Here is a 13,686-nt window from a genome sequence, read left to right as displayed (position 1 = left end):
TCGGTTCGGAGGGCAGATCGTGAGCGCCATACCGACGCGCGCGCACACGACAGCCCAGGGCGGTGGAGGTCGGGAGCCAATAGATCCACCGGGCACGAAGGAAAGACTGAACGTGATTTGATTTGAAACAAACGTTCGAATGAATTTGCCCGGCGGTGACATTAAAAGGCATTACCTCTCGCTAATGGCCTAAACCTTCTGTGACGAGGGCGCGGAGACGGGTGTGACGCATGCCAAACGGACCGGCCAAAGACACGGCGATGACTAATGTGGGACCAAACCGTGGGCCGGGCGGGGTTGGCTGGGGCAGAGATGGGCGCAGGGCCTACAGACACCCCTGGGGAGGGGCATCTGAACAGTCGGTGGGGGGGGGCTGCCCTGAAAATCACGGGTGGCTACTAGTTAGCTGACGATGAGGTGTTTCCTGAACGTGTGTGTGTTTTGCTCGTCATGGCTCGGCAGTTGGGGGTGTCTCTTTCGGCCCTCCGGAAGACAACAGCCGACGACGAGGTGTGGCTTTTCAGGAGCCAAGCTGTGTCCGACTGTGACGGACACCCGGTGAGACCCGGCTGTGTCCGACTGTGACGGACACCCGGTGAGACCCGGCTGTGTCCGACTGTGACGGACACCCGGTGAGACCCGGCTGTGTCCGACTGTGACGGACACCCGGTGAGACCCGGCTGTGTCCGACTGTGACGGACACCCGGTGAGACCCGGCTGTGTCCGACTGTGACGGACACCCGGTGAGACCCGGCTGTGTCCGACTGTGACGGACACCCGGTGAGACCCGGCTGTGTCCGACTGTGACGGACACCCGGTGAGACGGCCGGGCGGCGGAGGTGAGACACCACACACATGATATCATCCACAGGACGTTCTCGGGTGAGCCTCGCGTGGAAGCTGGAGGGATGCAAGTCCATACGCAGTTGTAATCGATAGAGAACAAACAGACGAGGCTAGAGGAATCCAGAACAGGTCTGATGCCATCACTACTGACGTATGAAGACGAATAGACGACCTCCAGTGGGTTTTAAATCATACAAGAATTGCAGTGCATTATGCAGGAAACGAATGTACCTTTAAGTACTAACATACAGCTGTATGAAAACGGAAAACACTGGCCTGTGAGACAAGACAATTCCCTTCCCATCTCACCATTACTGTTCTCCACCAGGAGACCAAGTGTTCCTCTGAGACACACGCACATTCATTTATCTACTTGCCTGTCCCTGCCCGCCACAACCCACCCCCCCCCCCCTCCCCAGTTAGTTACTTAATGCATTTTGGGTAGGATAGCCTCCCTCCTAACCTTCCCCCCTCCCCTATCTCTCCGAGCACACAGTGTTATTAAAGAGAGACACTGCCAGTGAGAGCTCTTAGGTTTTTCATTAGACCCCCCTGCCCCCCCGCACCCAACCCCCACAACATGTATTGACAGCTTGTGTCTTGCGGGCTAAAGCTCGCCTACAGTCGCCTGCCTTTGGCCTTTATCTTCTTCCTCTCCACCAAAGACTTAACTGACCACAGTGGATTAAGCGCAGAAAAAAAAAAAAAAGTCTACAAACTGGGCGTTAAAAGAGAGCAACTACGACTGGACGAGATTGCACCCGTTTGCCGTTATAGAAGCGAATGCATCATCGTTAAAAACTGGGCCAGGACAAATGGGTGCAATTTTTTTTTTAAATTTTTTTTTACGGAGGTTGTAAAAACCTGGTGTCTCAACACACGGCACTGTGTCTGCGTACTCGCGCTCACACAGCCGCACAAAAAGCAGGCGTTCACTGTGAGGCCTTTGCCAGATAATGAGGAGTAATTACAATGCTCATCTCTTTATCTGCCGTTATTAAATTATGCATTACCCATTAATGCACACCAGCACACTCCCACAGCTGAGAAAATACGAGCGTAGCACACGGACAACTAGAGGATGCGTACACAGTCATTAGCAATGTTCATATTTACAGCCTTGTACTAAGAGAGGGGGAGACCAACGCAATATGTGAGGAGTTTATGAAGTGTGTAGTCACAAGGCAGTACCATTTCTCTTTCCGCTCGGAGCTCATGATGGACCCTGAAAACGCGACTGAAACCACACAAAGGCCGGGGAGAATGAGGGAAGAAAGAAACAAAATCTTCCAGCTGAATTGAAAGACACCTTCAGGCCAACTTTCAGACCACATAACACTCACAGCAGCAGGCAGGGGAGACCTCCTGAACTGCGGGAAGAGCTGAATCCACAAAGACCATCCCCCGGGGGTTGGAACACTAATAACCAGCTGTGGCGCCACCGCCGTGCACCTTTGAACCACAGCAATGGATTGACCTGGCCCTCTAAGTACGGTGGCTCAGGTGGAAGATTACTGCCGAACCAGAGAACATGTTAGGCTTTCACGCTGGGGACCAGAGATTACCTCAGAGAATTGCCCACCCTATCCAGCGTTGAAATAACACCTTTATCGCCACTACCGTTCACACGCACGCGCGCGCCTCGGAAAAGTTCCAGAATGCCCTGGGCGTGACAGTTCCCGCCTCTTCACAGTCAAAAGAACACGGGTTGCTGTGAAGTTTCCAGTAACTCAAGGCGCTCACGCGCTGATTCTCATCACGAGCGCGACGGTATCAGCTACCTTTCCCATTTTGAAAAACACTATCATAAACGGATTAATTTGGCAGAGCGAATGAGTTCTTATCGAACAAAGGGGACGCGCTCCCATCCTCAGCCGAAATAATAACATGTAATCCAATTTGCTGCTCAATAATTACCACCAAACCAAGTCACAACTAACAACTAATCAAATCAGATGAGTCGTCGGCACTCTTGCGCATGGAAAGTCTAAATTATGAAAAAGAAAGTGCCGGTTCTTCTAATTGAAATAGCTCAGAGTTTATTGAACTGGACTGTGAAGACGGCGACCCGCGTCGATGGTTCGGCTGGAGCCCAGGAGAAGGCTGCAGCTCCATCTGCTGTCTCGTCAGGCAATGATCACACACACACACACACACGAGTGCACACACACACGCTTTTGGTCCACCTCAATTTGGTCCATCAAGTAGCCTTACTAATATATACACCAGGGCCATTCAAACCAGCACTAAATCACAGCCCCTCTTCTGTTGAGCGGCCCGGCCACCTTGAACAACGACGGGTTTACGGCACCAAACAACACAGCGCAAAAAAAACCAACAACAAAAAACGAACCCCAAAACAATGACGATTTCGTCCATGTTGTACTTTGGCCCTGCAGCAGGCACAGTCCAGAGAGAGAGGGAGGGGCTTACCGGAGTCGTTGCGCAGGTAGGAGGACATGGCTGGGATGAGGCAGGACTGACTGAGCAGCTCCTGGAGCACCGAGGGCAGGGCGTTGCTGTTGGGGCTGCCGCTCTCCCCCGCGGGGGCCTCGCCGTGGGCCCCCCCACAGCCCGCCGGGTTGATGTAGCTGGCCAGCACCTTAGGGGGACACAGCCACACAAGGGGGGCGGTTTGTACCACACAACACGGGCTGAGGCGGAGCAAAAAATGTCAACGGGCCATCTTCCAATCCAAACCCCTAAACCCGCTGCGGCATACCGACGGCCGCGTTGCTCAGTTCAAAACGCGTTTGCGGGAAATGCGGTCGACCCGAGCGCGGCTCGAGGGGATGCGGTGCGTGGAAGTCTGGTGGTGTGTGGCTGTGTGCGTGGGGCCCCGGCGGGTGGTGGTGGTGGTGGTGGTGGTGGTGGGACTGACCTGTAACAGGCAGGTGACGTGCTCCTCCTCCAGCCGCTGCTTGGTGAGGGCCTGCTCCACGTCCCAGCCCGACGCCGTGGAGCCCGTCCCGAAGCCCGTGCCCTTGGCCCAGTACAGCTGCTGCTCCTCGCTGGTGCCCACGCCGTGCCCGCTGGAAACCTGGGGCTGGGGGGGGGGGGGGGGGGGGGGGGTGAGAGAGACACTGAGTCGATCCTAAACTGTTCAAGGCATGGTACCGTACAACTCGCATGAAAGGAGCTTCATCACAGTGATGCAATATTTGCTCGGAACGAGAAACGGGTTGCCCTTCCCCGACAATATGACTGCTTTGAAGACACACTTGATTGTTGATAACAGCTAAGGCCTACCAGGCTCACACTGACACACACAAAGGACGGGGGGGGGGGGGGGGGGGGGGGGACACACACACACACAACGACTATGGATGAGGAACGAGGGTGTGGAAGTTAAGGAATTATTGCCCGAGCAAAGTGTGTGCGCGCGAGAGAGAGAGAGAGAGAGTCATCTGCGAATATCTGCGCCTCGATTCGTTCGGTCGGGACGTGGAGAGAGGAGCGCAGACATGACTGCACCTCCGCGGTGAGGGTCTTGTCTGAAGCTGATTGGACGCGACGTGCCGTGCCGTATGGATCACCGACGTCGACACGGGTGAGTGACAAACGCATAACACTGCGTTCTCCTGAGCAGGTTCTCAAACGTTGCCGGAATGTTCCGGAGCGTGCATGCAACGCTACCCCCCCTACTCCCTAATGGAGATGGCCTCTCGGTGCCAGCAAAGATCAGTGTCAAGTCGGCAAGTCAATGTTGCAGTCAGGGAAATATGATATCGGAGTCGTTGGTCTTTTTGGTCTTGTGTTTACACAGTCAGTCAGTTTGAACATGGAGAACAGTCAACACAAGACAAGGAAGGTACACACACACACACACAGAGAGACAGGGAGAAAGAGAATGAAAGCGAGCAACAGAGCGTGCGGGCACTCAAGCGTGTACGCCTCCCGACAGCCCTGGAAATCAGCGCATGGCACGGCCCCACTCCTGCCAGCCCTGGGCTGGGTGCTGCGCTAGGAGCTACGAGGCTCAAGGCTAATCACTGATTCCTGGGGGCATAAATCTGGGCCCATGGTGGAGGACGAGGCTGGTCACTCTACCTGATAAAAATAAGTTAATAGATAAATGGGGGGGGGGGGGGAGACTATGCATCTGTTTGCCCCCGGTCGACGTCAATCCAGTGTCACATCTCTGGCCAGGACCCCTGCGCTCTGGCTCCGTCTGTTGGAGGGGACCTCAAGGACGGCCATTACGACACCGTGACAGGACTTTGGACGCCGTTCAAAGCCGTCGGCCCCGAGATCTGTCCTCAAGTCTGACAACGCCATCAATCCAGCAGCGGCGCTCTGTAGAGGGGGGGGGGGGGGGGGGGGGGGGGCGTGGCGTACGCCTCAGTGAGACCAGACGCCACGCTGGAAGTGGAACGCTCAACTGGCGCTGGGGCCGCTGCGTTGCGTCGAGCGGCCGGTGGCGTCAAGCTTTTTTTGGCGCTCCGGATCTATGCCGTGATCGACGAGGTCCGATTCCAAACCTGAACGGCACTTTCGGTTCAGGTAACACGGAGAAGGCCGAGCAGCTCGCTCAATAGGAGACTTATTACTTCTATTAAAGAGCATGCCATTTCTGAGAGGGGGGGGGGTCTCTCTTCATTCACGACGTTCCATCTCCGTAGCTCTGTCAGCGGCTGACAAAGACGTGTCTGTGTCTGTCTCTCTCTCTGTGTCTCTCTCTGTGTCTCTCTCTGTGTCTCTCTCTGTGTCTCTCTCTGTGTCTCTCTCTGTCTCTCTCTGTCTCTCTCTGTCTCTCTCTGTCTCTCTCTGTCTCTCTCTGTCTCTCTCTGTCTCTCTCTGTCTCTCTCTGTCTCTCTCTGTCTCTCTCTGTCTCTCTCTGTCTCTCTCTGTCTCTCTCTCCTCAGACCTGCCTCTTATCATTCAGAGGAAACAATTAGCCAATTTGTCAAGAGGCTCAGTGGGACAGAAGAGGCCTTGACTAAAGCTCTGCCAGGTAGGGCCCATTAATAACCTGACGGAGCTGCTCACTGAGTGAGCGACAAAACAACTTCATTTGTCCTGAAGAGTGAGAGCCGCCCATTGTGTCACGTCAGAGAGAATGGCGGCGGCACCTGAGCATTTTGCATGAGACGGACAGCATTCATCAAGCCTCCCCCCCTTCTCCGTCAAGTTGTCTTTACCCCAAACAGCTACGTTGTAGCTAGCTTCAGAAAAACCAAACGCAGTGTTAGCCAAGTTCATCTGAAAAACAAGCCAATCTGAGATGTAAGCCTAATTCCGGTACTTCGCGATCAAATGCCAAAGCGTGTACGTTGTTTACACATCTGGCCCCTCCAGATTTCTCACTGCGTACCAAAAAAAAAAAAAAAAAAAAAAAGAATCTTCCTTACCTCAGAAGAGCTGCCGCTGGCGTTAGGTACGCGGGGCGCGTGGTGGCTGAGCGCCGACAGACAGGCCAGGATCAGGTGGATGGCTCCGATCTCCAGAGCCATGCGGCGCAGCAGCACGCCGTCGTCCGTGGTCAGGGGCGTGGTGCTGAACAGCGACCGCAGCACGTGGAAGGGCAGCGTGGGCAGCACGTTGGCGGACGGAGACTGCAGGATGTGACCTGTGAGGGCGAGGAAGCACGACCAATCACCGGTCAGAGAACCAGGAGGGCGACTGTGGGATGACAGGGGTCTGAAGACTAAAAATACAGTTACGAAGACCAGGAAGATGGCTCAAGAAGAAAAGACTGAGGACGGTTGAGGAGAGATAATCTATTTAGTATCTAGGGCAAAGACAAACGTCTAAACACCAGGTAAAGGGCAGCCTGATGTGACTAGTGTCATCAAACAAGCTGGCAGCCAGCTCTGCTCATCAATCCTCAGCACGGGAACGTCATCTCAAGGACTACAAAAAAAAAAAAAAAAACACCACGGTGACAGAGACAAACACGGTTGACATATAAACGCACACACGGAACACGCACAATAGGCGTTCGAGCACGCTCTCGCGCACACACACACACACTCGGCACAGACACAAAAGAGGCTAACAACACGTTGTCAATAAGGCAGACAAACGAGAGAAAGGATCTCCAGAGTCGTTTGGATGACGAGGGAGGACTCGTCGATATGAAACAAGCCAAACGGCTACATTACCCACCAGTCTGCAGACAGAGAGGGGGGGGGGGGGGCAGCAACATCGTGACGGTGTGTGTGTGTGTGTGTGTGTGTGTGTGGGGGGGGCGGACAAACGTGTCTCAATTCTAAATGGAGTCATTTAATGAATTCTCTCCCTCCTCCCCTCCCACAGGCAGCGTTCAGAGGGGTCCAGTTACATGCGCCGGCCACATTGTTGCAGTGACAGCTATGTATTGTGGGGGCTTTGATGACGGGCGTTATTGATCGGCGCCACTGGCCAGATCGACTGGCTGACAAAGCCAGTGAGCGTCCCGGTTGGGGGGGTGGGGGTGGCGGCAGGGTTGGGGCGGATAAGGGAGGGCGACATCTGTCCCCAAGAGACCTTCAACAGCCTTCTGCGTGCGTACCCACACACACACACACACACACACACACGTGTCCATGTATGGACAGATTCTAATCTCGTTGGACGGTGATGGAGGCCAACAGTAAATCCTGACCACCAGAGCTGACCAGAGGAGGTGACCATGTGACCTGACCATGTGACCTGACTGGACTCATGAAAACAACCCTCAGTGTAAATGACAGTCCCCCCCAAAAAAGTGAGGGGCGGGGGGGGGCTAAATGAAAACGTTAAGCCCCACCCACCATTAGGTAAAGTCCCACCCCACCCCACCCGGTCGGTGTCTGCAGCGCGAGGACACTCACTTCCCTCGCCGTCGTCCGTCACCCCCAGCACGAGGCGCAGCAGGCACTGGGCGTGCTTCCTCTCCTTGAGCAGCACCTCGGCGTAGCCCGGGAGGCGCAGGAAGAGGCCGAACGCCGCCAGCGAGTGGGCGGGGATGGGCGACATGGTCTGCACGGACGACTTGCTGACGGGCGGCGGCTCGGCGGCGATGGTCTCCGGCGCCTCGTACACCAGCTCGCCCGACTGCTCGATGGTGACCCACTCGAACTGGTCGCTGTCCTTGGGCTTCTCCTGCGTGGCCGAGGGCACCACGGGGGCGCTCACCTGCGACGGGACACGGGGTTAGAACAGGGCGGGGTGGCGGAGGGGCGGATGGACAGACGGGACGGCGCTCGAACGAAATGTGCCGACGCGGGTCGGGGACTTTTCAGTGTCGTGCGATCGTGTCTGTGGGTGTAAAAGGACACCGAGGAGGAAGAGCTGGTTGTTCACAAGGTTGCTGACGTGTGGTCGTAAATGTCAAAGCGGGTCCTTTTTTTAATTGATTGATTTTTTGACCTTTGAGATTATACATGAACTGGCTGAATTTACCCAAAACAGTCTGATTTATAGACTATGACGCACGTCCTCATTTGACGCTAACTAACACACCGTGTCTTAAACCGACAAGCGCAACTGAACCCGTCTGAGCTTTAACCCGCGTGTGCGCACACGTGACGTCAATACGATCAATTCAAGCTCAGCTGAACTAAAAGCCAGAGCGATTCTCTAGGAATGTACGCCTCGAGTAAAACACTTGGCACCTGTGGGACAACGTTAGCTAATGAAGGCAAAGCAGTTTAGCTACCTAACTCACTAACATGAACACCACTAAAGGCTGGTTCTGTTTGAACAGAAAAGCCTCACCTGCCCTTTCGTAGAATTGAGTTTGCTAGCGGTCTCGAAGCTAAGCTAGCCATGCGGCGTTAATAATTCACAACAAGAGTATGACCTGCAAAAACAACAGCATTCGTTCACAGACGGTGAATGATCGAGACAGACTTTGAAACATGTGAGTTTGTTAATAATGGTAGGCCCAATAAAATAAAAACGTTGTCACATCAAATCTTTCATGTGGGTGTCGTTCATACGGGTCTAAATGAGGTGTAATAAAATGGTCTCACTTGGTGGCCGTTGTGGGGAGCCTGGTGCCAGCCACCAGTGGCTCTGGGAGACTGCCTGAACAACTCAATTTTCTGCAACAATTCGAGAAGAGGGAGAGGGTGGGGAAGTAGAAGTAGAGGGGGGGTGGGGTAGCGGGAGGGGAAAAGATTAACAAAACAAATAACAGATTTAGTTGCTTGGCAGGCCGAAGAATCCATCTCAGCTGTTTCAGCTTCTCACCTTGTCACTGTGCATGCTCTACTACCGGCTAAAGTATCTATTTACTTTGGTTCACTCGGCATGATGTGGCGCCCGGGGAGCGGGCCAGACAAATACAGAGGGAGCCTGAACGACCAAACCCGGCGACGTGCCGGCCCTATCAATGGGCCCGGTGGAGAGACGCGCGCAAGCTCCTGTCCTCACAGATTGAATATTTAGGAAGTCAATTTGAATTCCCCGTTAATGGTTCCGTGTTAAGATTGGAATAATACTGAGGTACGCCCTGTGGTAGGGGCACATGACTGCACCCGGGGCCGTAGTTCGTTTTGGTATGAACGAGGTGTCCGCTAAATGAAGACATTACATTTAAAGACGTGGCACTGCACTCGCGGCACACGCTTCGGGGAACATGAACCAAGGCGTAGATACGTTTTGACGTCATCCATCGACCTCACCGGGGTCATCTCAATCACAACCTACAATCACAACCCCCCACCCTCCCGTCTGTTTTTAACGATGAAGTGGCGCCCTGGCTTTTCGGCTAACGGGGACCCGTGGAACTGGCGCGGCGCTGGTCTGACCTGCTGGATGACGTCGGGGTACAGCATGGGCAGCCGCTCGGCGATGAGGGCCAGGCCGCCCATCCCGGCGAACACCTGCAGCGGCGACTGGATGGGGTGGGTCTCCAGCAGGGACTCGTCGATGGCGGCATCCAGGCACTCGTCACCCGGGGTCATGGGCTCGTCCTCGGGGCAGCTGCTCAGCATCTCACAGTGCTCCACTGGAGGGGGGGGGGGGGGGGGGGGGGGGGAGAGAGAGAGAGGGGACATACAACATTAAACCCAGACCGTTCCGATGAACAATTGATTCGATATTGTGGTCTTGTACTTTCGAAGACAAATAAAATGAATGTTTCTGAGATCAGACAATCAGATCTTGAAAAACGACACGGCAAAAACAAATACGGGAGAGGAATCCTGCCAGATAGGCCCGTGTTTACCTCCAGCCCAGATCATGAGATAAATCATCTCTTATAGATTCATCATTCATAGACAGAGGGAAAAGAAGAGAGTAAAGTAGAAAAAAAAAAAGAAAAAAAAAAGAGAGCTACTCTCCCGTTAATCAAGCTCAAGCAACCAAGAAGGAAGGTGGGGATCGCATGGGAGGAAAGACGAATGGCAGAAAGGAGACACCCAAGTCTCGACTGGCTTTGGAACGGAAGAGGTGTAGATACAATAATGTGCGCTAATGGTTGCACTTGAAAAAGGGCTTCCCAGTCTTCGTGCAGTCTGGGCACTGATTAAAAACAAAAAGAAAAAAAAAAACACATCAAGGACGCAGACAAACTACTCGTCCTGTTCTGCACGTTTGGGGGCGGCCGTCTCCGTAGACAAAGTCAGACGGACTCGACGGAATAAAGGGTGGAGAAGAAAAAAAACTAAACAGGCCCTGCTCACTGTTTGTCTTTGCCAGAGTGAGCAAGGGTCGTTTTACGATGATATAAAGCTCGAGTCGATTGATGGGTCATCTACAAGAAAGCCGCACATCATCTCTCATGGATGAGAAAATAAAACTGATGATTCATGACTGCCTTCTTGTCCTTTCATCTCTCCCTCTCTCTCCCTCCCTTCCCTCTCTTTTCTAAAAGGTCCTTTTTCCCATTCTCCTCATGGGGAATTAAAAAGCCACAGAGGTTGTGACTAATAGGGTTTCTAACAGTGCTCGTGCTGTCTGGACTCCAAAACAGGATTAGACGTGAAGGAGTATGGGGATGCTCGTCTTTCAGTGGGCCAGCAAGGAGAGATTGCGCCGCCTGGAGAATATCTAAACAGCAGAAACCATTGAGTTACGCTAATGATTTAAATGTGCAAATACGAGCTGAGGCATCATCATCATCATCAGGCTGCTGGTGAATCCACCGGCCAATCATAGACACGAGACCTTGGCGGGACTAATAGAGAAAGACGAGAACATCTTATCACTCTGTATTGGAGCAAAACGGGTTCCTTGGTAAAGGTAAATCAAACGTATTTAAACCGGTGACTTTGACAAGATAAATCAGAAATGGTGAGCTTAAAAGCGAGCCGGAAGACCGAAAACGGCCTCCCAAGGGACAAAAAGTGTTTTGATGTGAAAGCCTGGCCTATTTACAGAAGGTAAGGGCCGGGAGCCCTCCTTGAGCCCGTCTCCAGTATGGAGAATGGAGGAGCGGTAAGTGGCGCAGAGGTAAATGGATTCCCCCCACCCACCCCCCACCTCCCCAGTACCGTAGCCCTCTCTACCTCCACCTCACATTCTTTTGCTCAATCTCCCTCTCTCCATCTCCCAGGTCTTTTAGCGAGGGTCAATGCTCTACCCTCCATTTAACAGCCTCAATGGGGTCTCTGGAAAGAATCCTCCGGAAGGATTGGTTTTCAGAAAACACAAGGAAGCTTTCTGGGGGAAATGGCTAGGTGAGCCATAAATGCAGATAATGCAGTTGGGCCCGGGCCAACAGCGGAAGGAAATGTAAGCCTGAAGGGGTCAATTCCTTCAAAAGATAAGAGCCTTCATATGGATAGTGCCACGTGTATCATTCAACAACAACAAAACGTCCGCACAAATTAGAAGCCTGATCCGTCCTTTTGTCCTGGAGCAGAAAGCGCAGCGTCGGGAGAGCCGGCTAACAGCACTATTGGTGCATGGCATTTGCAGTCTTATCCTCCTTCCCACTCTCTAATCTATATCCCTCAACTAATTATCTGAACTCCTGAGCCAGAGAGGAGTGAAAGTAAATTGGTTCAACGAAGACAATGATTGAGCTAATCAGGTGGTTAGTGTCTGGGCTAAGGAGCAAGATTAGCTCGGAGAAGCTTGGGCCATTTTCTTCAGACTGGAGGGCTTTTTATTACCTCAGGAACACACAAGTCGCTAGTCTTCCCTGTCAGGTGGATACAGAGACAGTGACGAAACGGTTCAAGCCAACACCGAGGTCGTCAAACTGGACCCGAGTGACGAGGGACCGGCTCCAAAACGACGGGCGGCGAGGCCGTAAAGAGAGATGAAATGCAGGGAGGAGGGGGTGCACTAAACGAAACAACTCTGAGTGGTTGTGTGGGGTGGGGGGGGGGGGGGGGCAGGCGGCGAGGAGAAGAGGAAAGGCAAACAGGCGACGGCGCAGAATCAACATCCTCTACCGGCAGAAAGGGAAACAGGCTTTTGTGGCTGTGCCACCAGGCGTGGGCTTGCAGTTTACGATAGGCCAAACAAGCCTGGAGCGGCAGTGGGAGAGAGGCAGGAAAGTGTCTCTCTCCAGACAATGTCTCAACATGGTACAGCCAAGTCCAGCACCACACAAGCTAAGGACTGCACCATCAGTTCCCTTCTGGGTTCGGTGAACGGTGAGGACTTAAAAGGGGCCAATGGTGGTCCTGGGTCGGTCAAGTGTTTAGGACTGCGATTGTCTTTCACCAGGTTCGCATGAGCTGCTAGCTTTTCCTGGCTGTCACTGTTCAGGGGGTTCGGAGTTGTGCTTTGCTACGTACCCCAGTAGGGTGGATGTGTGAGTGCCGGTGGCAGTTTAATATGTTCTAGAAACGTGAACGCAGCAGAACAACACAAACGGCTCCTGCTAGTATCAAAGCGCTCCCTGCGTACGCACACACACAAAAAAAAAACATTCATTATGCTCCGAGAGATGGCATGTAGTGATCTGTGTGCAGCCATGGGTAAAGAATGGATACATTATTGAACACGTTCTCATTGTTTTACTCAATTTTCCACATGAAGGGAGAAGGAATGTTATTCGATCATGTATAAAATGTTAGTGTGTGAACCCTGTTTTGCAGTGGGAATCTGCCGAGGTGCTGTGTGTGTGTGTGTGTGTGTGTGTGTGTGTAGGAATAGTGGTCAGCTAAAAAGATTTGACCTCGTCGGCACATTCACCACTGCTGACATCATCAAACAGACGTTGGATGTGTGACATCCAAAAATATGCATGTCACAATAGAGACAGATACATCTATGACTTTGAGAAAGAAAGGCTACACCAGGATTGCTACAAATATATATTCAAAGCACGTCATCTTGATTCATATTACTCCAGTAACAAAAAGCTGAAATATGTTTGGAACAAGCTGGGCCTAAAAAGGGAGGAGGAGGAACCTGACTAGACCAGCAAACTCCAGGAGCCATCAAGCCTCGCAGTTTTCCTCTGCCAGCCAGACATCTAGGAGGTGGTGATGTAAGAGCCCCGGACCAAAATAACCTCCATTAAGAACAGGACCCGGGATGGGGGGGGGGGGGGGGGGGGAACTGACTCGAAAGACAACGGCCTGTTAATTCACGCCAGAACCCATTGAGAACGCCACTCCGTCTTCAAAAACCCATTCCCCATGCCTATGGCCCAGTCCTTTAAGTAGGACAGTAATACATCTGACATGCATTCCAGCATTTCCATCTTCCCACTATAGCTTCCCATCAAAACAGAACGATTCCGGGCCATCGCGGAAATGGATACCTCTTTATTAGTATGTTATTATTTTTTCTGTACATGGGCCCCATGGCTCAACACAAAGGACCGCCTGAGTGTGGAGAAGGCTGGTTGTGAATGCCTCTCCTCCCCTCTCCTCCCCTCCCCCCCCGGAAAGAGAGCGGCTGCATGGACGTGGCGGGAGGAGACGGGCACGGGTGCCGAGGCGGAGGGATGGACGGGTATGGAGGGAA

General features: G+C 53.0%; 1 protein-coding gene across 18 annotated transcripts in view; it reads right to left on the bottom strand.

The window, feature by feature from the left end:
• The window catches only part of birc6 (baculoviral IAP repeat containing 6), a 96,606-nt gene that overhangs the window by 36,790 nt on the left and 46,130 nt on the right, over positions 1 to 13,686 (bottom strand). For 14 of the 18 annotated variants that reach the window (XM_084667036.1, XM_084667044.1, XM_084667040.1 and 11 more), the window contains 6 exons: positions 9,564 to 9,763; positions 8,784 to 8,855; positions 7,641 to 7,944; positions 6,198 to 6,415; positions 3,728 to 3,892; positions 3,280 to 3,448 (listed from right to left, as the gene is read on the bottom strand). In XM_084667036.1, coding sequence (XP_084523162.1) covers positions 3,280 to 3,448; positions 3,728 to 3,892; positions 6,198 to 6,415; positions 7,641 to 7,944; positions 8,784 to 8,855; positions 9,564 to 9,763 — 1,128 coding nt within the window. The remainder of the gene's footprint in view (positions 1 to 3,279; positions 3,449 to 3,727; positions 3,893 to 6,197; positions 6,416 to 7,640; positions 7,945 to 8,783; positions 8,856 to 9,563; positions 9,764 to 13,686) is intronic. The other 4 variants (XM_084667047.1, XM_084667053.1, XM_084667051.1 and 1 more) reach the window with 1 other exon arrangement.

The sequence above is a fragment of the Hypomesus nipponensis genome, chromosome 11 (assembly GCF_054491055.1).
Source record: "Hypomesus nipponensis isolate SF chromosome 11, ASM5449105v1, whole genome shotgun sequence".
In the NCBI taxonomy this organism is placed as follows: Eukaryota; Metazoa; Chordata; class Actinopteri; order Osmeriformes; family Osmeridae; genus Hypomesus; species Hypomesus nipponensis.
This window is presented reverse-complemented; position numbering and strand designations above follow the sequence as displayed.